The 27,230-nt window shown below is 43.3% G+C and overlaps 1 protein-coding gene across 2 annotated transcripts; it reads right to left on the reverse strand.

The window, feature by feature from the left end:
* Positions 1-35: 35 nt before the first annotated feature.
* On the reverse strand, positions 36-26,973 carry LOC120894437 (mite allergen Der f 7-like). Of its 2 annotated transcripts, none has more exons than XM_040297011.1 (5): positions 26,956-26,973; positions 10,342-10,471; positions 10,082-10,234; positions 5,698-5,849; positions 36-429 (listed from the first exon to the last, which is right to left on the reverse strand). In XM_040297011.1, the coding sequence occupies exons 2-5, from the start codon at positions 10,453-10,455 to the stop codon at positions 195-197; spliced, it is 654 nt and encodes a 217-aa protein (XP_040152945.1). In that variant the 5' UTR covers positions 10,456-10,471; positions 26,956-26,973; the 3' UTR covers positions 36-194. The 2 variants fall into 2 exon arrangements, with proteins under 2 accessions (XP_040152945.1, XP_040152944.1); XM_040297010.1 differs by lacking the exon at positions 26,956-26,973 and adding an exon at positions 11,800-11,983.
* Between the last annotated feature and the right edge of the window lie 257 nt (positions 26,974-27,230).

Below are 27,230 nucleotides of genomic sequence, written 5' to 3' on the forward strand. Positions count from 1 at the left end.
TTTCACATGTCTACGGAAACTATACATTGGCAACGTACGGGGGAAGCATAAGTACTACTGCAACAATTTTATTAACAAGAAAATAAAAACACAAACATTCATCTCAACCATTCATTTAACCAACCCGAAATGTACCACGAAGCAACTGACGTGCATAGAAGCGACACGTTCCCTTTCCCCTCCCCGGTACGATTCTAGTTGGTAAGCATTTTCTTCAGATTTTCAATCAGCACAGCCGCTTCCTGCTCGGTCATTGCGCGACCACGCAGCCGTCCATTCATCTCGTCCAGCGTTGCCTGAATAAAGTCGTGAATACCGTTCGACACCACGTTCGTGATCGTGTTGCGGAAAACGGTCGTGATGATGTTGACAAAAATGTTGGCCATCCAGTCGACGAGAATGTTACCGCGGAAGCGAATGTTTAGGTTGCTGCAATGGAACGCATCGTAACAGAACAGTGTTAGCTCCTTTCGGCAGGTAGGTCGGTCGCCCAATAATCGATGACAAGCTGAAGTAATCACACTGTCAGTGTCGAAACAGTGACACGAATGAATGGATGGAGCTGGAAATAGCTAGCTGCGAACCAACGGCAGCGACAACCCATTTGTGGAGCATTTTGTTTTAATCCAAACGTCAAGCTTTTGGAAAGCTTTTGGTACAGCAAACGGAAACGCTACAGCTCGAGGCCCGCCAAAACACGCCCTCAACAGGGATCAACGGCGACAAGCTGGGCGAAACCGTTTGCAATTTGACGGACCGATCTGGCCCGAATGATGTACTGCGGTAAAGGTGAAGACGAAAAGATGACGATGGCGATTGCGACGATGATTTGTCCTTTATGCTACCCATTTGCTATTTGGCCCCGGCAGTTTTATCACTCGTTGGGAACGAACCCCGTACGCGCGGAATGCTTCCTCGTCCACTGATTGACAGACGTGCCCCTAGACGAACACTATCGAACGAATTGCTCGAATTCCAACCAAGCAGAGCTTTTCAATCTGCCCTACGTACGACAGCACAGCACTTCTGGCCCGCAGCGAGGAAAGGATAAAAATTTATGACGAAAAAATCGACATCACTTCGTGCCCGTATTTGTACTGTTGTACATGCTCGCAAAAGAGGATAAGAGATGCATGTATGTGTGTGTTTGTTTTTTGTTTGTATACGTGTATGTATGTATGTATGAGTGAGTGGTATTATTTTTACCACCACAACACATCGAACAACACATTCCGTGATCGGTAGAATATTTTCCCACACTAAAAGCGACAAGCAGCTTCACTTCCGTATTCCCTGCCACCTTCCACCGATGCCAATGAAAAGTAAATAAAACGAACAATAAAATAAACTTCCCCGATAATATCCAGTCCGACCGGAGTGGCTAAAGATCACGTTTGTCCAGCAATGGGCACTTCCATCACTTGCGAGATTCCGCCTGTCGATAATACGGAAACTTTTGCAAGGCGAACGAGTTTTGGGGGGCACAGTTTTTTATGCCACCCAAACCAGCAGCAGCCTCCCCCCCCCCTCTCTTCCAGCGCTCGGACGCAGTAACTTCCGGTCTCTCCCGCTACCAAACTAACACGTGCTGAACGGTGCAGTTTTGGCTGGAAAACTTTTTTATCTCGATCTTGAACGTCAGTTAAGCGAGCGACAAAAAAACACACACACACACACATACAGATAACCAAAATGGGAACAGTTCCTCCACTGGGAACCGTGACTGGGGAAGTGCCAGCTACGTTTAAGCGCACTTTAAATAAATCTCCATTTAACACGCAATAAACACGATCGCACTTGAGCGGTTAGTTTATGAAACATAACGTTTTGAAACCATTGCAGTGGTTTGTCTAGAAAAGTTGCTTTATGTTGTTCCGATTCTCGTTGCGGTGCGATCACTTAAGTGCTACAAAAAAGAGGGTTTCACTTCAATTATGCCCATTCAATCAGGTTAACAGCATGCTAAAGCCCGTTCAGAAGCACAACAACCACTCGGCTTTGTGTGATTGTGCCCGCACTGCCAGTGTCAAGTGTGGCGCATTGTGTCTGTGTCCGTACATTATTTGCAAGCATCGGCATCCCTCCACCTCACACGCCCGGTCCGGGGTTTTCGTACGGCGATTAAAGCGGCCTCTCGTTAGCGAGCTTGGATGGCTTTAACAGGCAGGACCAGATCAACTGACCGCTTTTTACCGAGCTCGGTGACATATGTGGCTGTCTGTGGCCGCTATAAATATGTTATCCCACGCTTAATATTTTATGATGCCGCTCATAATGACTGTCCAAAGCAATTGGCCACAGGATCAGCCGGCAGCAGCCCGGGTCCGGGATCATTATTGACAGGGGCGTGAATTATGGATGCGGTTGTACGAACAAAATTAAACAATCAAAGTTTACACTCATCACTGTCGGGCGATCGATGCGATGGCGTGGTTTTGTTCATGAGCCTTTGTTCGGCTCTTGGTAAAAGCGTTTTTCTTAAATGCGAGATAAATAAATCGAAAAAAAAAAACACTTTATTGCTGAACATGATGTTAAATGGCATACAATTAACATGCATGCACGAAATATGCAACATTAACTCATGCTCTGAATGTATTCAGAATGTTATCTAAAGAGTCTAAATAATCTTTAAAGTTCTAAAGTTTTTACAGCTAATTTCTTATTATACCTTCTTCGAATGATAGCAGTCTTTGAGTTCATATTTTATTTTTTTAAGGCATCAATGCTCATTTTTTCTCTAAGGCTGTTATGTTTTGACTATATTTTTTTATTATTTAATGTGATGATCAAAAATCCTGATTTTTTGTTCATTATACAAGATTTTTTAAATGGCTATTTGAAATCATGTTTTTTTGTAATGTAAATTGAATCTTGTAAAAGACAAAATAAAAAATCGCAATTTGTCAGTTGCAAGTTTTCTTATTCGACATACTATGCTAAAGTTGAAAATACTAAAAAGCTCATATAAAAAAACTATTAATACAAACTTCTTATTCATATTTCGTACGTAAAAATGTGATTATTCAAAAAACAGATCTAGGCCCATATAGAAGATCAACAGATCAACTGGCATGACTGACTGTATTGCCTGAGCACTACATAAATTAATATGTTACTTTTAACATAATTCTGTTATTAGCTTTTATAAGCTCTAAAACAACATAAATAATTAGTTAACAATTTTCGAGTCAACACTCCCTTTTTTGTTAAGTATTATAGTTTAAACACTTCTTTAAGTTTTTCTCTTTTAATCTATATCAGCAACTTGATTTGAAACCATTTCGCCACAGCACGTTCTCACCTGTGAGTTGCCAAAGTAATTAAAGTACAATAATTGGTTTCAACCGGTGGCAACCCACGTAGCCAATTAATTCAATCATAAAACTTGCCCCTTCCATCTGCCCTGCAGCGTAATGCGTTGCAATCACAATGGAACGCATTGTAGGGGATTAATCAATTTGTTGGCATTTAAAACGCTGAGCATACGTGGCAATGGCGCTCATCACTCGGGTAACTAGGGAGGAAATAAAATTGTATGGCAGCCATGCTATGCATACAAAACATTCCCGATAATGACCCCCATACACATGTACCGGCTCGGGGTTACGGCGGCCATTCCTGCCAATGTCTATTTGCCCAAAGGATTCGCGCTCCTCGTTCGCACCAAACAATGCAGCGAACGGGCGCGTGTTATTGTTCGCGCTGAAAAGGCCACGGCCACACCACACGGACCCGTCCCGGGAGTGAGATTGATATCACAAACGAGCACAAAAAGTGGATGAAATAAAAATCTTACTAATTCGATTGCAGCCCACAAAGCCACGCGAGGGCGACAAAGGCACCGCGGTGTACAGCGAACATTAGGAACCACGGTTCCGCATGATTCCACTGTCATCGCTCTGTATATAGCCCGTGTGTGTGTGTGTGTGCGCGCGCCAATGGGTGGCTCTGTGCACATTTGCGTTGCTTATCTTAACAGTTTTATGCTTGTTTATTCATTCTGTTTCCCGGAAGTTTTCCCATTGGTGACACAATCACTGCCCCGGAAGCGATCGGAAGGGGCGATACTACACGCTGGCAGGTTCCATTATGCGCAGCCAAACAGGCACAGAGGTCCCTGCTCTGTGCTGCCACTTTAACTCGACGCTTTTTCCAGTGGGATTAAATGATCGCCCAGTAAATAAAGCAGGCGAATTTTAATATTAAATTATTTTCCCACCACCACCACCAGCGTGCAGCACCGGGTGGAGCTTTAGCGCAATGAACTACCGAGCTGCACGGGAAGAATCAGTAGCCGATAGGGATCGGCAAATAAAAACCTGACCCCCTGTTATGTGCTACTGCTACTTTCATCTCATCCCTGGCCATCCGGCCGTTGTTTGAAATTAGCTTCAACGCAGCAGCAAAGCGTAGTGACAATTTCACGATTGAATGATGTCCAATCAGGAGGAAACGATGATTGTTACGTTAGCTGTTCGGGAAAATGAAATTCACACGATTCCGGGATTCTGGGGAAAAGAAATCGCTTCCGCTCCGGAGAACGATATGTTTGTTTCCCTTTCTTTCACGCTCAGCCAAAAGACAATGAGTGTAATGGTAGAACAACCAGGTCCAGGTTTTACTGGAGCCCGGTAACAGCATCTGCCGTCTCCGTCCTAACTGGGGGGGGGTTTCCTTCGGTAATCTACCACCCGTATCGTATGGCTTGAGTGTTTGGCTCGAGGCAAATCAAGTCTACCGTCCGGATTTCACCCGGCGCGTTAGATTGCGTCGTTAAAAAACATCCATTTTCTGTCACTCCCATTTTCCTCCCGCTTCCCTCCCCGTGAACCAAAACTCAATACGCAAACGGAAGAGCGAGTACGTTGGATGTAAGAAACAGCTTAACAGTTTCAACAGGCAAAACAAAATTGCACTCGAGACACTTTCCATCAAACTGTATGGAAACGTGAACAACCCGTTGCCGGGAGCTTTTGCCACACATGGCACACACGCACGCACATGCCGAAGTTGAACGAGCACTATTGATTCGGTGACGGTGACAATATCCGGTGAGCCAAATATTGGAAACCAAGACACTCATTTCACTCACAAATTGATATTGGCTCAAACAGTGTAACGCACGATTGAAAACAATAAATGTATGAAATGTATCGGTGCAAATAAAAGTTAGAGTGAAATTGATTGCTTGGGCTGAAGGTTGTAAGACGCCTGTTCTAGAAGCCCACATACACATATTTAAATTTTACGAGTATCATCGCTTCCATAAAACAGCACTCAATGTTATTCAATCATACTGTAAATAAAAAGTAACTCGTTCAGCCGTGTTTCAGTGCCAGTTAATTTAAAAGTTTCCAGAGTGAATCACTTTACAAATGTAAGAAGAAAACACACATTCACATAGACGCATACACCTACACTTATACATTTCCAAGTAACTCAAAATAAACTTCTCCGCTAATAATTAAATGTTTTGCTGCAACTTTGCCGATCAAATAACTCACACACCGCTCCGATCGTTCTCGACTCGAAGGTACAGCCATTCCACGGAAAGGATGATAGACGAGAAAGGAACCCCCGTCGTAATGTTATGAGAAACGTGAAACGTGATCAAAGAGATGAGTGTGCTGAAAGGGCGGAAAAAACGAAAAAAAAAGCCAAAGAAACGATACAACAAACAGGGCGAACACTTACCCCATGTTGGTTAGGCGGAAGTCCTGCATCCAGATGTAGAAATCCGTCAAGTCGATGATGAACTCGCTGGTGAAAGTCATCGTCGCTACATCGACGTCGACGAAACCGGTCGGTCCCAGGTCCATGATGTGTGCGGAGTAGTCGTAGGTGAACTGGCAGCCAGTACGGGAGGGGAGTGAAAAACAAAGCAGAAGCAAGGAGATGAAGTAGTCGCATACGATGGGTGGTGTTTGGGTGTGCACACGAGGGTAGATGGTGGTCCAAAACTTTCCGAAAGTGGGCAAAATAATTTCTTCCACCGAAGCACCAGCAAATCTCTACCGAGAAGATTTTCCCTTTCCCCTGTCAACCCAGGTCGTTCCCTTTCGGCGAAACTTGCAGCGATCGGAGAAAAACTCGCGTTAAGAGCACACACCTTGGTAGGATTCACGTTTTTGTTATTCCTGCCTCCAATCTCCCCCCACCCTCATACATACACACACATACAATCAGCTCTTCCCTTGCATGCCATCGCACTCGAAGGAGAATGTGGGCGTTTGGGAAAGAATAAACAAAACTTCCCCACCCTTACCTTGCAATTCGCTCTTTAATCGACAACACCAACCCACAAACAACAACAATAATTGCCCTGAAAGTGTTTGGCACAAGTTGGGAAGGAAAGCCCTACCCCGTCGTCCGGTTGCTGCTTCTCAAAACCTGTGGCGTAATAAACACGGAAAGCTGGCACCCTTTGCATGCGCAGAGGATAAGCGACCAAGGGGGAGTGTTGGAGGGCATAAGCCAACGTCGGTGCGCCACTCTTCGGCACCAGGCGCGTAACCACATCTGTCCATTCGGCCGGGGCGTCAACCGTATCTTTACGGAAAAAATATAATCCACTCACCTTTCGCCAACACCTCGGCATGGGTGTAGAAACACCTCCTACCAGCAAAAAAGTGGCAAGGAGCATGGAGAAGATTTCGGGTACACCTTGCCCCAACACGTGTCTCAACATTCCACCTCCCTCTAGCACAATCAGCCAGTTTTGCCCGGATCAGGTTTTAATGGCGTTTTGGTTTGCGTTCTCCACCTGCCGACTTGCTCAACTTTCGACACCTTTTACAACATCTTTCCCTCGTGTTTTATCTCTCTCTCTCTCTCTCTCTCTCTCTCTCTCTCTCTCTCAATCTCTCTCTCTCTCTGCCCGTACTGTTGTTTCTTTTACAATCCCCTATTTTCCCCCCGCTTTCTTACAACGCCGTAGGCCATACCGGAGCACACCACCGCATCAACCGGTTCCGTCGCGGCAATGGAAGGCTTTCCTCAAAGGCAAAGAAACGGCAACAACAACAGCCAACACCCAAAAAAAAAAGTCACACTCACACACGCGTGCGATGAAAAGCAAATTAAATGTGACTCGTTTCTCGGTATCGCATATCCGAGGTAATAAATTTTCAAGCATTGTTTAATCACAAGACGACGAATGTGGTAAAACGGTACCGCGTCTAGTAGTAGCAGGCTTTCGGCACGGAGAAACTTCGGCACGGTAAGGTTCTCCGCTTTCGGTCCTTCTCTTTTTCGCGGTGTGGGGAAACTTGCCATCACTTTACGGGGACTTTCATTTAAAAAAATAGAGAAGGAAAACAAACCCACTGTGCGTAATTTCCTCCGTGCGGTGTACTTTAACGCACTTTTACACCTCCCCCGACATGACACCGAAGAGCATGGAGCGGGAGGTACTTTGAGGACGGTATCAGCACGCACCACATCTGCGATACTCACCTGAACGCACGCACGTCAATGTGTTTGTGTCTTGTGGGAAAGTCGTTAGAATGATAAATTTAGACAAATTCATTTTCCAGCCAACGCAACACAGTGGGAGCCAACGCGAGGTAGTGGGGAAATTCCCACCAGACACGGCACACGCCGCATGTAGGAAAGCCCGAGTTCGGTGCAGAGAAAATAAGAAAAACATATAAATTCTTCAGCTTCCTCTTCCGGCGAACCACACACAAACACACCGGGGAGGGCGAGTGGTACCGTGCTATGGTTGCAGCTTCAACATAAAAGCTCGCTCCTATCGCCAAGCAATAAAGACCCGAACCCGTTATCCGCAAGAATTTTCCACGAATCTGGCACAAGGAAATAGCAAGTCTCGTCTCATTCGCATTTGACGAACTGTTGTGTCACGGTGCAGGTGACTCAATTTCTCAGTCCCGAGGCGAGTACCCTTCTAACGAGTCACTCGTTCCATGTTCCCGCGAGCTAGGTGCTGGTGCTGCTGCTACTCGTTGAATAAATCACACTCGCATATACACCTTCTTCCGGTGGATGCTTCCATTTATTCCATACAGCGAAAAGCTTTACCGATCCAGATCTTGCACTAACCCTCGCCACGCACAGGAGTCTCTTGCAAAAACCCTTGCCAAACGACGGGTATTGAGGATGAGTGGAAGCTCCACCACCTTGGGTATAGTCTAGGGCGGTCCTGGTGGCGTGGCGTCGTCAATGCACACCCGCACTAGCCTCCTCTGGGGGCTTAAGAATAATTTCTTGCTTTTTGAATAATTCATTTCGCTAGCACACCACGGGAGGACCTGTTTAACGAGGCACACCGTTGGTACATCTTGACGACCACGTCGGCGGCGAGTTGACGATATTGAATCTTATTTTACGCCTCACTGCAATACCGGTTGCCTGTGGTTTGTATTGTTTGACGTGAGATTATCATACTATTACTTGCAGTATTATCATACAAATATTTTCGTTGCAAAGCAGTGGGATTGAAGGTTTTCTGCTATTCGTTCCAATTCATCAATCAAACCTTGCTGAGAACACTTTAGCAAGAATAAAAGAATAACTGCTAGCTTATGAAAAATCTATAAAAAAATCTAATCATTCGTTAATCAAATTATTTCATCTTAACATCTTCAACCATGAATCATTAAACTTTCGACCCCTGGGAGAGTCTTAACATGGTAGATGACTTAACATGCGACAAAACAACATGCCCTTCCCAACTTAGTAAGACTACTCCAATGAATGATATAGGGATGATCCAATAGTGTCACATAAATAAACCGGCTGTGCCACAAATAGCCAAGGCCATTAGAAGTAAAGACTACAAGAGTCTTGGCCGACATAACCCGACTTAAATCACTTTCGTTTGAAATGTATAGGAATTGGCCGAATTATTGTTTCCGTTTCGTTTCGTTTTATAACAGAGTACACTTCCTTAAAGTGCTGGTAGACAAGAGTGGTTTAAGTGCTCTAAAATACGTCTCAAACCGCTAATTAGAAGTAATAAAAACGTTTATCCTGTTAAGATTTTTACTATAGATTTACTCAAGATCGTTAAATGGTGCAGTTCAATTGGACAAAAACAAATCCATTATTTTCTGATATGTGTTCAAACTTTCGGAATTCCTTAGGATTAATGAGATAAGCCATTCGTTATTATCGCTATCACTGATTACGACATTTTAACACAAATATTATTCAATTTGAACGATATACTTAGAGTAATTGCATTTTAGTCCTATTTAACTATATTTTGGTATTTATCACCATATTATCATTAAAAACAAAGCAAAAAAACAAAACAAAAACAGGCACGTTATAGGCATGGTTGGCAAATCAGCAGTTCATTCCTTAAAAAAATAATTAAGATATTTTTGAATCCAACATTTGCATATCCAGTTGAACGGAAAATCTAGGCCAAGTAAACTTTTCCCTTCCAGAATTAAGTATACTGCTATTGTTATGCATTGTTTCATCAATATTTTATCAATCACTCAACATATTTTTATCAATCAAAATCATTCTCAGAAATGTATCAATCATTGCGTTACGCACAGAATCGTTATTATGATTATACGGTTATGCTGTGAAAACTGTTTTTTTTTTCATTTCAGCCAGAGCGAGTTGAGTGATTGATAAAATTATTGTTCACGTCGCACGGAAAAAAATACTCCTCGTGAAAAAAAAAAAATCCGAAGTGAAACAAAAATATGTTCGACAAAAAAAACCTAGTTCAAACATAATTTACGTGACCCTTCGTTAGGTAGTAATCAATAGCAGATAATCAAAAAAGTATAAACGATTTGACTTTTAACTTAGTTTTGCACAAGTGTACCAAGAAAATTAAATATGGTAACTTACCTAACCTGGTCAGCACATACGCATTTAACATACATGTGCACATACTATTTCCGAGCTACATGCCTGGTTCAAACAACCATACACATTTTTCTTCAGCCCTCATGTACTTTGTACTGATTCAACGCCCTACCGAGCGACTTTCCAAGAAGCGGACCCAACTACCAACCCAGACGTTAACCAAATTCTGGTGAACAATTCTTCCTCGTTGCACATTCCACCAGTACACATTCCTCGCCATACTTACACCGAGCTGTCGAATGTTGGCTCCGACGGCGACGCGTAGCAACTGACGGTCGTAGTGCATCATGGCATTTCCATTGCGGCCCACACTGTGGATGGTGTGGAACACGCCGTTTGTAAGTGCCAGCTCGCCATGGTAGGTGATCAGGATTGGGCGCTACACGGGAACAGAAGGTGAACGTGTTATCGAAGCAGCAAGCAAAAAAATTCACGGAAACAGCCAAAACTAAAGCACAGGGCAATTCTTTTTCAATTTATACGTACATGCTCAAATCCTTCGACCACATCGGGCAGCGCCATGGGAACCAGATGCGTGTTCATCCACGGTCCAACTTGAATCATCACCACGTCGATGTAGTTGTTCATGTTCGCCGACATAGCGGTGTTGCGTTGCCTGGAAACGAGGAGGAATACCGTATAATACTGACAGCAACATTAGCTCAGATACATTCGCAGCCCGGGAAGATGGATTCTCAGTATGGTAATGATAAGAGAATTCTGAAATTCTGAAGAGAAAATTTCTGAAATAATCTCGCTATTATTTAGGTAACAAAAACCGATAAAAGCTACCCTTTATGATTTCAAACATTTCTTTCAACAACATTTGTGAATTAAAATTAAATATTCCATAATTGATAAGTTGTTGTAAAAATAACTACTCTTAATTTTTCATGAAATAATGCCATTAAGTTGCACGACATAAGTACACAACTATTTCAAATTAGTAGTTTTTTTATATAATATTTAAGCAACTAAAAAGTATTGTTTCAAACATTTTTTTCATATTGATTTTTTATGTATTATTGCAGCCATTGTGAATCTTTTCAATGATATTATTTACGGAATGAATGACATGTAAAAATAGAATTTCTCATTCATTCATGTGTGGATCTACGAACTCTTTTGAAAACTTGTAATCCCGATTGAAATGCTACACATTTGCTGCATCCAAAAGGGGACCAGAAAATTCATTACTTATTACACCTACGTTCAACCAGGTGTGAACATTTTAATCCATCCTCTGCTCCCATTCCAACTGATATCCCCATAACAAAGGATCGTTGGTCTAATCTTATCGCTTTTAATTTATCTAAGTACGTCGTTCAAAGGGTACCCATGGGCTCGTGTCAAACGTGTAACGCCAGTGTTGTTTCAATGCTGCATGATTAAAAACAAAGGCTTAAAATAGAGGATTCATGCTTTTTCATGCTAAACTATTTCCCAATTCTACACGCTTATGCAAATATCAAAGACTGAATTTACAAAAACGCAATTTATTGTAGAAAAATATCAGTATCAAATGCAATGATTACTATGTATCAATTCTTTGACAATCTCTTAATTTTTAGAAAATAAACAGCTCCATAAAGAAATAATGACAAAAGGTGAGCAAAAGAACAAAATTCATTTCCATTTAGGAAACTACTACTTTAAACGAAAGATAAAGTGAAAAAGGTTATATTATTATTGTATTAACTCCCTCCTCGCGCGACGAGTGAATCGAAACGGAGAACAAAAACCCTACCCAAGTTTCACTCAGCCCAATCACTGAATGAGTTAGCGCCGATTAGACGAAGCAATTTGATTTTATTTTTCTCAAATAGTGAACTAGCACCATTTCAAATTATTGAAATTTTATCGAAAAGCATAACTTTTTAATTCTGAATTGAGATAGAACCTTTAAATTGATCACTTTTAAACCACACAACCAGCTTCACTTACACTTCATCTTCAACCTCCGTCTCGTAACCACCAACCGATGCTAGGGCACAGACGAGCCCGAAAGCCACCAGTGAAAGGATACGCATTTTAAAGCTTTGGGCGTTCTGCTCCTTCTAGTTCAATTTGAATCAACGCACACACACAAACACACTCTGGACAAACTCTTGTCAAACTACTGAAACCCTTCCCAGACGCTCGACCTGTTATTTATACCGAAAATCTTTTCGCCTTCCCCCAAATCCATTCGACCAGGTGCACAAAATACAGGAACGTTCGATTAATATGATAAGGCTTCAAAAAGAAAGAAAACAAACAACACAAAACAACGGTAACCCTCAGTTGGTTGCAGAAATGGGCGATAAGATTAACCCTCCATTCCCCATGCTTCCAACATACCAACATGTGTGCTCACGCGTGTGTGTATGAGTGTGTGCTCTAGCCCGTTGTCTAGGCATTGGAATCGTTTTGCAAAACGATTGGCCGCTTGGGGCAAATTTCCTACCATGCTTCCCTTCGTTCCCGCACGCCCACAGTGCCTCGTCGCTCGGAATGATATGTGATTAGACTAGCGATTGAGCATGTGAAGCGTACGAATCAAAACAACACAGGGTCGAAATTGGAGCGAGGGCCCGTCGTAGGAGGCAGCGCCCTGGCATGAGCCTTCCGAGATTATAAATTGTACACTTTATGCTAGACGATATTGCTACCGTGACACGTTCGAATCGAAGATACTGTTTACCGCCCGTGCCGTTCCTACAGCCGGTCTGAGCGGCGAGCGATAAGATCGTACGCCTACCTACCGTGTCTGCTTAATCGATGGCTAAGCTCACTAGATTGCCTGCCAGCCGTCCCGATAAGCATAGGTCGGTTGTCGGTTGTCATTGGCGCGTCACAACGCGCACGAGCCACCTCGGCGGGCCAATCTTTCATTCGGTCGTCGCAAGCCGTTCCCTGGCCCGGTCGAAAGAAACTTTCAAGCAATTTCATCGGAAACGATCGTTGACCGGAAAACTTTTCACACCGCGCTTACCGACCGTTCCCTCAATGAAGAGAGTGCTCCCCGGTAATCCGGTTGACTGGCCGGTGGTGATTGGAAAAGTTTTATTGTCCTGCAAGATTCGGCAAGGCACGGAAAAAACCAAGTCCCAAGGTGTTGCTCTCCCAACCAAACCTCACAATTGAGCGATAGGGGCAAAATGGGCATCCATTATGAGTAAGTACTTCATCACCGTGGTCATAGTGCGCCAATCCTCCCCCCCCCCGGGCCTGAAGGCGTGCTATGAAATTGCTCTTCACTTTTGCGTACCAACTGGTTCCGTGGGTTGGGTGGGTTAAATGAGAAACATCCAAACTCCCATTCAGATAGCTTAAATGTTACGCGACCAGTCTTACCAGGTCCTTCAAAGCAATGTCGACACGAACTGATGATGATAAGAGCATGGAAAAAAGCGACAAAACAGACCAACACACACACACACAGAGATACAGGGGGACAAACAGTGTCTAGCCTGGCTTAGCAATATTTTCCGTGACCGGCCTTCGCGCTGATGCCATTAACACAAATTATGAATATTAAAAATAACACCCGTCCCCGCCATTTCACCTTCAGCCGTCTGCTCTGCTCTGACCCGGTTTTTCATCGACCGACCCTAACAATTCCCAAGCCAGCATCTCGCTAAACTTCCCCAAGGACGCGCGCGAGCTTCCTTTGCCGGTGTGTCATTATAAAATCGGTAGCTTTACCTATCTCGTGCACCCGAGCACAGCTTGCACACGGTGGCGATGATCCTTCTACAGCAGGGCTGCTGTAGCTGTACACAGGAGACACATGGAGGATATACATCCCGCTTCTCGCCTCATTGTGAGTGGTGCAGTGCCGGCAGGGTGGACAGGTCAGGTTCAATATCCACGGCATTTTGGAAGGACGTCGCGCCAAACGAAAGTTGTTAGTTGTATTAGTTTTTCCTCGCCTTTTACTTTTTTTGCCTTACAAACGATGGTATGCTTTTTTGTGCCGGTGAAAAGTTTTTGTCCCTAAAACTAACCCACTTTCATGGGCTCCATGGGCTGGTCGGTACAATGCCGCGCACCGTCGGCACAGAGTGTCCTTCCCACCAGCCAAAGGCTCATCTCGAAGGATTTCGGCCACCTTCTCGGTTCGCGGCTGAAGCTTCTTCTGGAGCGCTCTCTCTCTCAGCTGCGTCGCCGTAGTTACGCCGTACGGAGAAGCCTGCAGCAACCGAGAGCCGTTGACACGGGTCGGAGAATTTAATATAGGTAAACTGATAAAAATGATAATAAATTTACTTTCTAATCTTTATTAATGGTGGGAGTTTTCGAGCGGCACTTCCAGCCAGCCCGCACACTGGGCTGAGCTGCTGTTGCAAGAAACAGTCCGACGCAGCTACACAAAGTTTGCCACCGTTTGGCTGGTGGAGTCACTCTCGAGCTGGAGTATTTATGTGGCGACGGTTTGTATTTTGTAGCACTGCATATTGCACCGCACTGTGTCAACCGTGCAAAATGCAAAATTTTAAACACGATCGTATGCTGCTTCGCTTTGGTTCGCCTGTTTTCTTTTTGGTTTCGTCGATACATTCCGAGTGCCCTGACCAAGGACCCACACAAACGTAATTCAATGAACGTAAATTGTATGTTCAGTAACACCGGTGCCATATACTCGCTGCGATTTGATCTAGCGTACGTAGGCAACTTTTTTGTTTTTCCCACTTTTTCCTGTTTTTTTTTTTTGTTTTTTGGTCCCCCATGATCCCTCGAACGTGTACCGTCCGTGTTGCTGGTCGATACGATACCGAAATTGTCTGCATATCGTTTGGATCGGAAACTTTGGCTTCCGACGACCAAGGGCACGGGCAATGCATTAATAAAAAGAATTACCACCGAGCCGTGATTAAATTTCGTCCCGAGCCAATGAACCTAGACCGGAGCTCCGGCGGCAAACCTGTCCGAGCTAATGTAGTGTATTTTTATCCTTACGTGTTCCGTTTGCTTTTTTTCTCGCTTTTTCCAAAAAAATAACATCGACGAATGGATGAATAGTGAACCCACTGAACACGCTAGGGAGTGGTGCCCCTGGGCGGTATGTCTAACATCCTGCTTGATTACCGTTCAGAGAACCCTTTTGGCAAAAATTCTTGCCCCTTGTCCATTCCGTTCTCCCCGTACCGGTTTTTTTTCTCTTCCAAACCCTCCGCACGGAAAATGGCTATCGAGATCAAAGCCACTTCCTCGCCCCGAACCTGTTCGCTAATGGAGCTAAAATAAAAGGCTTCCCCTAATGGCGCATTGGCTGCAAATCGATGCTTTACGATACGACTTTGTACTCTATAATCATTGCCCAAAGTGATAATAATCATAATTCTTCACCCGTCCGGCCGACCAAGGGTTTGGGGAGCGGAAAACGAGAGGGATCCGTTTTGCTGACGGTTGCCATAACTGCCGGGCCGGGCGCCAGTGTACGCGAACGTTTCTTCAAAACGCAAGGAGCACGCGAAAGGAAAGCCTCAAACAGACGGTTAGCGTTGGCTTGAAAACGGCCAGTGCTTAAATTAATGTTCAGTAAAGCGGCCACAATTACTTTCGCGAAAGTAATCTATCGGAAGGTGTTTGATAAGGGGTTCGTAATAATAAGAAGGGCTAATATACAAATTCTTTTAAAAGGATGAGTAATATTTCAGTATAACATTACGAAAAATTGTGAAAAAGACGGAAAAAACACGAAGCAAATTCCAAATATATCGAATCGAGTATTTTTCTAGTGATTTCGTAACAAACCTTTCCTTAAATCAAAACGCTTGTAAGCATATGCGATCGTTAATATTTTTCTGTAAACACTATTACCCAAAAAATATAAACACAAATAGACTAGATGTTGCACACTACAACAGGACTCATTCTTTCGCCAGTTGGTAAATATTTTTTAAGTTAAAAGAAGCGTTTTTTAAGCTGCCTTATTATTTATTGTTTCGTTAGAGACGCTAAAAAATCCGTCACTTGTCGTGGGCTTTGACGAAAGAGTGACCTTGCATCTTTCGCTTAGCCTAGATCAGGATCCTTCGGGAATGCTCAACCCGATCAGTGGTAGACGTTGAGCACACTAAACACTGTCTGTGTCGTCCTCTTTCGGGAATCACAAGATATAACACTGTGCCAGCTAATCGACCGTTAATAATAATTAACACTAGTCTTTTTAAAATATGTTATAAAAGCTGTACGTGCCTTTATCAATGTTTACTGAATTGTATAACCTTCTACATTGAATCAAATAGAAGCAGTTAATCGTTCGTACTCGTTTTCTTTGACATGGTTTGATTTGGTGAGTTTGATTATAGTGATAACCAAGTTTTGTTGAATTTATGATTATGATGTGGAATGTCTTCTAAAACTCGTTTTAGAGAAAATGTATGAAAAATAATTAATCAGCATACAAAATCGAAAACATACTTTTTTTCTCCGTCGGATTGCTATTTTATTGTATTGATCATTCGATTATTAAAGGTTTTTTTTGAATCTGTACTGCATTACAATTCTTCTTCTTTCTTCTTTTGGCTCAACAACCGTTGTCGGTCAAGTGTGACTTGTGGGGTTGGCTTTGAGTGACTTTTACATTACCCCCCATAGCAGAATAGACAGTCCTACAATATGGCGGCACGGTCTAGTTGGGGCTTGAACCCATGGTGGGCATGTTGTTAAGTCGTACGAGTTGACGACTGTTCCATGAGACCGACTTGCATTACAATTCTACATACGATAAATTCCATTACATTTTGTTGCATTTTAAAAACCATTTCCGACCAAGAAAATGAATTTGTGAATGAATTTGAAACCAAGAAATGTCATTTTTCCGACGGCATCTAAATATTTCATTCACAATTTAATGATAACACCGATTCTCAACTAAATTATTATTCAATTATGTCACCAGATTTACGATTTCAAAATAGAAAAACTACAAACGATAAATAAAAGAGCTAATCCTTCCAGAAGTCCATCCTCACACCATGACCCATTAAGCAATGCCATACGAAATCGAGATGAAAGTATAATGCATATACGTCAATATAGCACCACAAGAAGATGTGTCTTTCATTCCTTGCATTGTACTGTTCCATGTTTCGTAGCTGCATCCATGCTAGACTTTACAGAGTACTGCTCAAATATGATGGTACTTTATACGGACCCTTTCACTCCCGAGTAAGGTAATGGATGCAATCGGAGGAGCAGAAAAAACAATACTGCAAGCCTTAACCGTCGGCCGTTAGCCATCGTCCAAACTTCGTCGTCCAAAGCAGACGACATAAGAGCAGAACAGCATCAACAGAAGCAGCAACAACAGCACGACAATAGCGGATGCGAACGTTGTCCGTCCGGCCGTTTGAACGATGACCGTAAAAAATCCCGACCGCTCCGGTATTCAAAACCACGCGCTGTGCTTGTCCCGGTGCACGGTGCTCCGTTGCCTTCACCAACACAGATGCAATCAATTAAAATTGATTAAGATTAATTGAAGTCCCGCATGCTTTGCGGGTACGCAGGCCGAAGCAACACAGTGGCCCTTACGTAAACACACGCGGATGTGTGGTCATACAAGCGTTTGGCTGATGCGACGGGTGCACACACACACATCCACACAGGAACACTAGAAACGTCCCTCATGAAGAGCGGTAAGAAAGGGTGGGAGAGGAATCGGTTTCGAAATCGTTTTTCTTGAAGCTGTTTTTGTTTACTGCTGTTTGACCCTACCGGACCGGACCCATCCTGTTCCCCGGATCTACGGACTTTACTACCGACAAACCATGACAATCTCAACACGACATCATCCACCTTACTCAGCGGCAAACCCCGACGGGGTGGGGTGGAATACTGAGACGCTTTTAGTGGAATATGGCGGTCAACGTGTAACATGCACCATCGATTTCATTTTATTACTTTGCTGTAGCGTTCTCCATTCTTCGTACGGTTGCAGCTTTATCCTTCCATTTCGCTTCATAACTCCAGATAGTGCATGCAAGAGTGATTTACTGAGTATAAGTTTATAGTTGTGTGCATTCGTGGAAGTATCTCTTCATTTTATGTCTGCTTTTTTGCGATGAGTTTCAATTCAACTTAACAAAAACATTAAAGCGATTGGGGAATGAAGAACTGGCAAGCTTTTTGAACACGAATGGTGTGGTACAGTCGAACTTCGTTTGGTGTATTTGTTGTAATTGATAACAAGCATCCTTCAAAATACAGTCAAATAATTACAGTTCCCACGGCAGAACAGTTACATGGCACTCGAGTTACACGAATTTTTAATTTTCCAGTTAATATGCAATTTGTAAATAAAATGCAAAAAATAGACATTATTGTTGAATGTTTTAAATTACTAAAACGACAAAAATAATCGAATTCGCTGTACGATTTGAATTCAACATGTAATTAAGTGCATAAAACAACTTAATATAATAAAAGAACACATATAATATGTGTCTAAAAACGAGATATTCGAGGTACGCGAAAATTCAAGCTAAAAATGTCACCGCCACGCATTATTTGTATTTCTCGGGAAAATTACCGTTAGTACCGTGCTGATTTGCATGACAGACAACTTAAAATTCTGATATTTTTATTGGTTAATATTATCATTATTTTCTTGGTAAACTTTAATGAATAGAAGTGCCAATTGTCTTATTTGTCTTGTTCCAAGATTCCAAATTATTTAAAAATATTTTGGCAGTACTCCACCGGCGGCACTCATAGTTATAGCTACAAACCAACTCCAATCAAAGTTTATCATAAACTCACTTGTATCCAGAATAGGTACATTAGGTTACATGTAATCAAAAAAAATCTATCAACGTGAAACGTATAATATTCTACTAAACTTTTCACACAATACCACCCATGTAATTTTGACTGAAATTTCAAGCAAATATTTTACCTTGTACATTCCAAAAACAAAAAGTCATAATTTTCATATAATACGTTTTCATATTTAAATAAAACTGTTTGTTACAATAATATAGCCGAGCCGTCCTAATTAAATAATAATAATAAACACATAAATTGATACATAGTGATGACTTAAAACAACGATATTTGAAGCAAGAAGTGAAAAATGCTTTCATGACCGAGCGGGGAGGATCAATGATCCGAAGTACGATACTACCTACCAAAATGCACATTGAAAAACAAGAGGAAACAGTAGCAACCCGACAAACGATAAGCTCACCATGCTATCGTTTTAGAAAAAAGACTATAAACAAATTATTTGAAAATAAAAAATATGTCAATCGTCAATCGTGTTGACGAAATTTCAACGATAGACAAAATTTACTCTACACTCTACAAATTTACTCTATACTCTAAACAACCTCATTATTTTCCAAAGTTTCTATTGGTAAATTCATTTGTCATGCTAACATAATTTTATTCTATAACATCAAAGGCAAAATATGCTTCAAGTGACTACAATTTCAATCACAACGGTACGCTAAATTAATTTAAAATGTTTCATCACAAACCACCTCTTGATCGCAAACATAATAATACACAAAACAGGTAAGTGAAATAATTTAAAAACTCATTGCGATAAACTCCATGCCATTGAACCTACCCGGCAGCATTGGCAAACATGTAACTGCGTTACAACATCAATCGCGACAGTCCCGTAAATCATCATCGCTTCGGCGCTAATCATTCAGCTTACTGAAATTTCCAACGAAAAATATTGCCACGATAGTGTCAACGAGAAGGGAAGGCGTTAGCCGACAGCCCGAAGACAGCAAAGCAAGCAAAGAACATTAGCAAGCCAACAAGCATCAACAGTGTGCCAACACGCAAACAGCCCTCCCACCGATTTCCGCCCTCACTCTTCCCTCTGCTAGCCGAAACCCGTAACGTGCACCATACTCAAGGTTGCTGGAAAAACCGTTTGGCTTCCGCGTGTGTGTGTGTGTGTGTTATGTCTGTGCCACTGAGTCCACCCCGTACGGGAAATAGGAAACGTCCCTAAAAAGCACAGAACCGAATAAACAAATCAACTCGTATATCATCTATCATCATCATCAGCGGCAGCAGTGCTGGCGGAGGCGTAGTGGCACCTTCCAGCAGCGGATCCAACCGTCAACCCGATGGCAATACATTCGCTACCATCATCGCATCATTACTCGAGAGTGTGTGTGTGTATGCGCGCACGGATGTGTGGATCCACACACGGCCCAGCACCACCCGGCACATGCTTGCCGACATTGCTTTGATATGTGCTGCGTCGCGGGAAGTTCTATTCCCACGTTCCATGTCCAACGCGCCATTCGGGAGTTACCTCGCGCGATTGCAGATTGTCCCCGCGTCTTCCACTATCCGGGTCCTTGGCCACCCAGTGGCCTTCCAGAATGTGAGTGCACGCGCGTTCGCTAGATAACACGACAATACTTCTAACCGTACTCAAAATGGCGCCGAATGGGGGAAGAAGAGAGATAGAAAAAAATACATACACACACACACTCACGATACTTTGCATACACACAACCAGGCCACGGACCGTTCCGGTGCGCTCCGTTGGAACGTGCATCGGATTTGGTTTATTCAACAACTTTAAATTTATGGAAATGCACACATGGGCCAGGGAAGCGCTTTGCACCCAGCACGGCAGCCTGGCAGCACGGGAGATACGTCGTTCCGGTACGTCGCTATCGCCTCCGGTGCATCGTCGCATGCATGACAGCATCATCGTTGGCGCCGAATCGACTTGCCATCAGCATCATCAGCATCCCATCACTGCCTCGCCGTGACTAAAAGGACGCGACAGTTCAGTGCCGGAAGTGGACAAAAAACGCCCCTCGCGTGCACACACACACACACACGTATGGTGACAAATCAGCGCCCAGCCCACGACAGCACGGAAACAGAAACGAAGCTTACGTGCTGACAGGTGCTTTCTGGGTTGCTTTTGGGTTCGGTTTAGCCGGAACAGGTAGATGGACTGGCTGGCAAGTGACGAGCACTGACGAAAGCGCTTCGCCAATTTTGACTTTTGCGTGGAAACCAGCAGCAACACCCCATTAGTCGAACGAGCGGGAAGTCTAACCCCGAACGTACCCGATCGTTCGGAACACAGGACGACAGGAACTTATCCGTCGATGTCGTGACCAGGGAGCTAGCGCTGCAGATTTAATGACAAAATTACGGTCACCATGGTACAAAGACGAACGGCACGGCAGCAAGTGGGCGAGCTTCTTGGCGAGCTGCAGCAAAGTTTCTGCTTCTTGGACTTTCTCGCAAAATTCGCGCGAGCAATAACTCGACTAGCGCAGTGCATTAATTATACCGAGCTTGTCGGCTAGCCGGGAAGTTAGCCAACCGAACCAGTGCGCGAAAACCGCTTGCAAAAACGTGAAAATTATCAAAATAAATATCGCACAACTTTTCACTCGCCCCATCGCTCCCCATCGCTTCCCTTACTGTGCTGGTTTGCTTTGGTTTTGGGTTTTGGAGTTTGGTCGGTGGCAAACAAGGTTAGTGTTTGCGAACTGGTTTGGCAAAGTTTTCCTCTCGCTTACCTGGAAGCGAAACCTTGGGCAGATCTTGGCAGTGCTGAGGTGCCATTTTCGGCATGAGGCTATTTGCCGACGATAATTAAAATATAATTAATCGGTCTAGACTTTAGACGGATGCACTGCGCACGGTGAGCTGGGATGGCTAAGGTAATATCAAGCACATTAAATTGTGTTTCGGTTGCTTGATGGTTGCAAATGTGGCTAACAGCAACATCGTAGGCAGACAACAGGTTGCGATATTAAAAAGAGAATAGTTGATGCAGCTCGTCTCAGCTTCATTTCGTCAGAGCTTTGTATTAGGTGTAAGAACAATTTTAAAATAGTTTATACATTTAATTATTTGGCTAAATTAAACCTACGTTCCCAAAATGTAATGCGTCCATTGCCAAACAAGCTACAATAGATTATGTTCAAAACTGGCTAAATATAAATTATGCACAAAACATAGTTTTAATAAAGATAAATAAAGACAATATATTAGACTATATAGAAACGAATGCAATTCCATTAGCCTGTAAAGCATATCCTTCAGGATTGGAAACTAGGAGAACAGTTATTTCAACCTTTTACAGCTTTTCCCCCATTGCGTTGCACAGAGAATTCCATAGCTCCTTAAGTCAATGTTCAAAAGAATGGATGTGTGGGGGTAGGCCACATAGAGGTTATCCAACCATAGACCCTAGTTCGGGAACATTTCCAGAATATTGTTTAGTAAAATTAACTCTACGCTTTCTTTTATGCCCATTAACCCAAGGAGAACTCTGAACTGACAACAAGATTTAAAAACAACTTAAATAAAAACATATTTCAAATGTCAAGATGAATATTTACTGTTTATGAATATTTTCTGCGATTATTTTGCTTGTTGGCACTGTAGTCAAAAACTCATACCGACAGATTGTTTTATTTTCGGTAAAAAGCTATGAAACAATTATAACTCCATGATGAAACCGTGTAATATAATAATTCACACTGTTCTAACGAATGCAGGAAAAGAGAGAAAACATTGCACTGCAGTCGAAGGGAACACTTGCTACAACACACACACACCGATACACAGTGTTATTTGCTTCGGAACTCGTTACTATGTAAAACTAATTAGTTTAACGCCACACGCCACTAGTGAAGCTCGATCAATACTTTTCAGCACATCCGTTAGCGTGTAAATTATTTGCAGCGTAGCATCTGTCAGTGATGGCGGTTGAGCTTCAGCGTGAATACATCATCCATGATGATGATTCATTTTTACATCAGAAACATCTATGCTGTCTAGCGTGCTGTGTATCTTTTCTGCATTTCCCGTACAGCAACTCAACTGTAAAGCTTGTTTTTTGTTTCAATCTTGACTACATTTGCTATTCAATTTGCTCAAACAGTAGTTTGATTTTTTTGCAAGGACAAGTTCATCGAATTTTCCTATTTATTCTCAAGCGTAATGTTTGTATTTACCATAAAGCTTCCATCGTTAACTCCCATCGTCGACAGAGTAAACTAAGTCAACTTATCTTGATGCGATGTGTATCAGATGCACAGTGGTGCAACTTAAACTAAACTAACCCTGTGACTGATGCACTCGTCGCGGCACACAGTTGTCCCAAAACCTACATCAAACCATCCGGCCGTGTGATGATTTATCCGACAAAACTTGCAAACGTACATCCTCCTAACTGTGTCACAGTCCAGCGGTACAGCGAACACAACCCAATGCAATCTTCTCATCTTCAGTGCACGGTTTGATTTATGAACCAACTTCTTGGCCTTCATTTTAGGAGGGCGTGAATTTGCGTAGAAAATCCTTACGAAAAACGAGTCAAAAATGAAGCAAAGAGCACACACAAAAAACAAGAAAGAAAAAAACCACTCACACAGCATCGAAAGAGTGCTCGATAAACATGAATACTTTATGATGAATGTGCATCTCATTGCACCGCTGCAGTCCCGGAGAACGCATCAGAGCGTAGTGCAATTGAAAACTTCCAATCTACAAGCACACCACACCGAACATGACGCATACACGCTGGTAAGTTGGAGGAGAAGAAGGTAAAAAAAAGGATCTGCTCCGACTGATTTTTGGTACACAGTCGGGGGAGGTTCAGCCAGCATATTCAAGCGTCCCGCAGCACCAACGTATATATTTCACTTTTATTATAATTGCCCCAACAGAATCCACCCGTGTTTCGCTGCACCATCGCTAACCATACCGAGACTGTATGCCAGCTCTCGAGTGTAAGATATAAACACGCTACACCACCACAACCAGAACAGCTCGAATCCTGGTCCTGCCGGTTGATGGTGGATGGAGCCAATTTCTACACCCAGCTCGCGATTGCCCTACTCATGCGCTACTGCTGCTGCTGCTGCTGCTAAAGAGCGTGATAGTGACCTCGTTCCTCAGTGCCACAGCATGATACTTCGGCCATAAAATAGTTCTTCAATTTTTTACCCCACCACAGGTCTCTCACAGACAATTCCAGCCGGCAGGATTCATCGCACTACGTCGAACTTTGCACCGGACCGCGCACAGGACGACCGCGACGATGCCGTTGGCAAAAATAGCCCAGCCCTAAGGAACTTCTCATTCTTACGGGTAAGGCATTCGGTCGTCTCATTGCGCCCCTTTGCCGGGACTTTTTTTGCCTAAAAGGAGAGCATCATCTTTGAGCATTTAGTGCTTTGTTAAATCATTGGTAAGATGGAACGCACAGCGGCACAGCGAAGTGGAGTCGCACCGCTAGTAAGCGGTGCTGCCAGTAAAATCTTCCCGATAGAAGCAGGGAATGGAAGAAAGTTTTACCCCCACAACATGAAAGTCTTTCGGAAATGTGTAGCGGGGGAGCACGGTACAACGGTTCCCAGTAAGATAGAGTGATGGTAAACGAAAAACTTAAAAGCACGCCTCTGGACCATGCTCCGAAAGCCGAAGCTGATGATGATGATGATGCTGATGATGCAGGCGATGATCGAAAGCTTTGGCCCGTTGGCTTGGGCAGGCGAAAGCGGATGAGAAATTGTGGGGCGGGAAAAGTCAGCGAATGGATGAAATTTTGTTGAGCATCATTAGCTGCGCAAGCAAACGCTTCAACTATCCGGGAGGAAAAGAAGAAACTGACGAGCGCTCGACGATACGGTTCATTTGCTTGACCGTTCTATTACCTCGCCCGTCCGAGCGAGAGGCTATAAGAATGGATGAGGTTTGTTTCGAATCAAAGAAAAGTTTTCCTTGTTGGCGGAGGGGTGAAAAATGCCCCACAGCCGAAACGATTGATTATTTCGATCCATGGTATCGTATTGAGTTATCTGTTCGTGGATCATCTTTGTCTACTGGAATTTTTAAAATTGAAGTTTCACTATCGCTACATTTTAATGTATATAAAGGTATTGATAATGCTGCCATAAAGCTTTTTGCTGTGATGGTTTGCCACAATTAAACAAAATGAATCATTATTAAAACGTTTTCTGCTTGTGCCACGCACAGCACATTTATTTCCATTCCTCTGACATTATAAAAAGGCAAGAGAAATGGTCTCGATTATCCTCTCAGCGTGTATCAGTGGCTGTATTTCCCCCGGAAAGTTCATTTACTTCACGATAAGACAAGATGAAGCTTCGCAATCTGCCTGCAGTTATTGAAATAGCTGCAAAGTTCACGGAACACAAGACGATCCATTCAGTGCAGCCTCGTTAGCGTCAGCACAGCACCACAGTAGCGGGAATACAACAAAAAAATCCATCACTTTCTTCCCTATTGGTTCACACAACCGCCACTACCGCACATCCGCGCGCTAGTGGCAGGCTGGCTGCAAACGGTTTGGTGCAAACGGCACAAAGCACTGTCGCTCGCTGGCGCACGGTAAGCTCGGGATGACATTCGGATTGTGTGTATGGACCGTGATTGCTCCACCGGAAATGGTGTCCTTTATCATAAGAAATGATAAACTTCTAGCGCTCCCGGGGCAGACTACGCACCATTGAACTTCAATTGCAATTTCCGATGCATTTTGCATTTCCGAGCACTGTTTTGTGTTGGATCGTCCGGCCAACGAATGGTGGCCCCACAGTGCTGCTCCGGCAGCTAGGGGAAAAAGCAAGACACTGCGTATAAATACGACCCCGGTGCGCAAAGAATGCTTCCTAAGGGGTAAGATGCAGCTCACCTGCTATTTTCCATATCTCAGACTGGGAACATCTTCCCAGGAAGACACCCGAACGGACGACCAGACTGGCTCGACAGCAAAGTGAGGCAACCTGCTCGAAGCAAAACTTTCCCTCCGAACCGACCAAAACCCCCACCAGACCGGTGAAAAAGAGAAACGAACGATCGAAAGAAATCAAGATGTGTTCGTCTCGTTTGTGCTGCTCTGTGTTCATTTATTCACCGGGAAAACACACGGAAAGTCGGGAAACGATGATGGCAGCAAGCTGTCCGCACTACGGTGCGACTACTCCGGCTGATACACCTCACCAGGGCATCCGGAGCGGTTTCCTGTGCTTCCTGTGCTGCAAAACCGTACCGGCGGGTATGAGAAGGAAATCATTTATTTGTATCACGTTTTGATACGTTGCTTCAAAGATTTATTTCCCAGCCGCCACAACATCACTGCTGCCGCTTTGCCTTTGCCAGGTGAATGTTTTAGTTTTGTTTTGGGGCGAAGGCCACCCGAACAGGCTTGCCATTACAAACGGCAATCCTCCCTACGCCACTTCCCATACGGTCAGGTATGGTCGGTGACCTTGGTGCTTTTGTGATGGGTAGGGGGGGATGGTAAAGTGTGCTGCTTAAGCACGATTGTACGAACGGCAAGCTAGACGTGCAGGCCAGCTTGGTGCGGTGGCTGAAAATGGTTGCAAAAATGCAGAACATGGCTTTCATCTGATTCCGATTCCGTGGAGAAGGAAATGTTGATTAAGGAAAATTGCTTGCAGATAAAGCGATGGCGTGGAGCATGAAGCATGATAAATAACTGTCTAATGTTGCACCGTCATCGAGTTCGTGCAGTGTGCCCGTGTTTGGAAAATCCCATTTCGAGCGCAATCTCAAAGATGGACGCTGTGTGCCATGGGCGCAATCTGCTGTGCACGACAACTGTGGTTTCAGCTGATCAGGTATTACCCAAAGACAGATTCAATCTCAATCATTTGGATAAGACAATTTCACCACTTTGTTTATGTGTTAGATCAATCAAAGAAGTTGTTTCAAATCGAATCAGATTGATTTCTACGTATACTTATGAAGATGCAAAATAGGTGCACAACAGTGTTACTGTTCAGATTTTACATGCTATTAATGTTTTTAATTTGAACAATGCTTTTTACAGTGCTGTATCTTAATCATAAGAGATCATTATTGTCATAATTTTATGTTTTTTTTTAACACGTTTCCGAGAATATTCAGAATCTGAATGAACCTGAACCTGAATCTGAATTGCTTCGATCGACTTTGGATAACTCTGAATAATTCCAGATAACTCCGAACGACAACTCTGAATACCTGCGATTGAGAACATTTGTATTCAAAAGGCTCCGGGTGAAACGGCTTCATGGAAGATGCTAGAACTTTAATAATACTTATAAAATTAAACTGTATTGAATAACTTACCTTAAAAACTAACTTCTGCCACATAGCTAGTTTCGACTCAAAAAAGTTATTTGTGTTAAATCCAGCTCGTTAGCCCAGACCAATGGAATCTCGAACGGAGTCGTATGGGTTCTTCAAGGAAGTCCGGATAATTTCGAGGGAGTCCGGGGAGTGGAGTTTCATTCATATTGGTCCTGATTAGTACGGATTTGTTTGAAATTGCGTAGTCAAATCCGGGTTTAATTTAGAGTCTTTTTCTTCTTCTATTTGACGAGAGGGGATGTATCCTCCTATGT

Source organism: Anopheles arabiensis, chromosome 2, assembly GCF_016920715.1.
Source record: "Anopheles arabiensis isolate DONGOLA chromosome 2, AaraD3, whole genome shotgun sequence".
NCBI lineage: Eukaryota > Metazoa > Arthropoda > Insecta > Diptera > Culicidae > Anopheles > Anopheles arabiensis.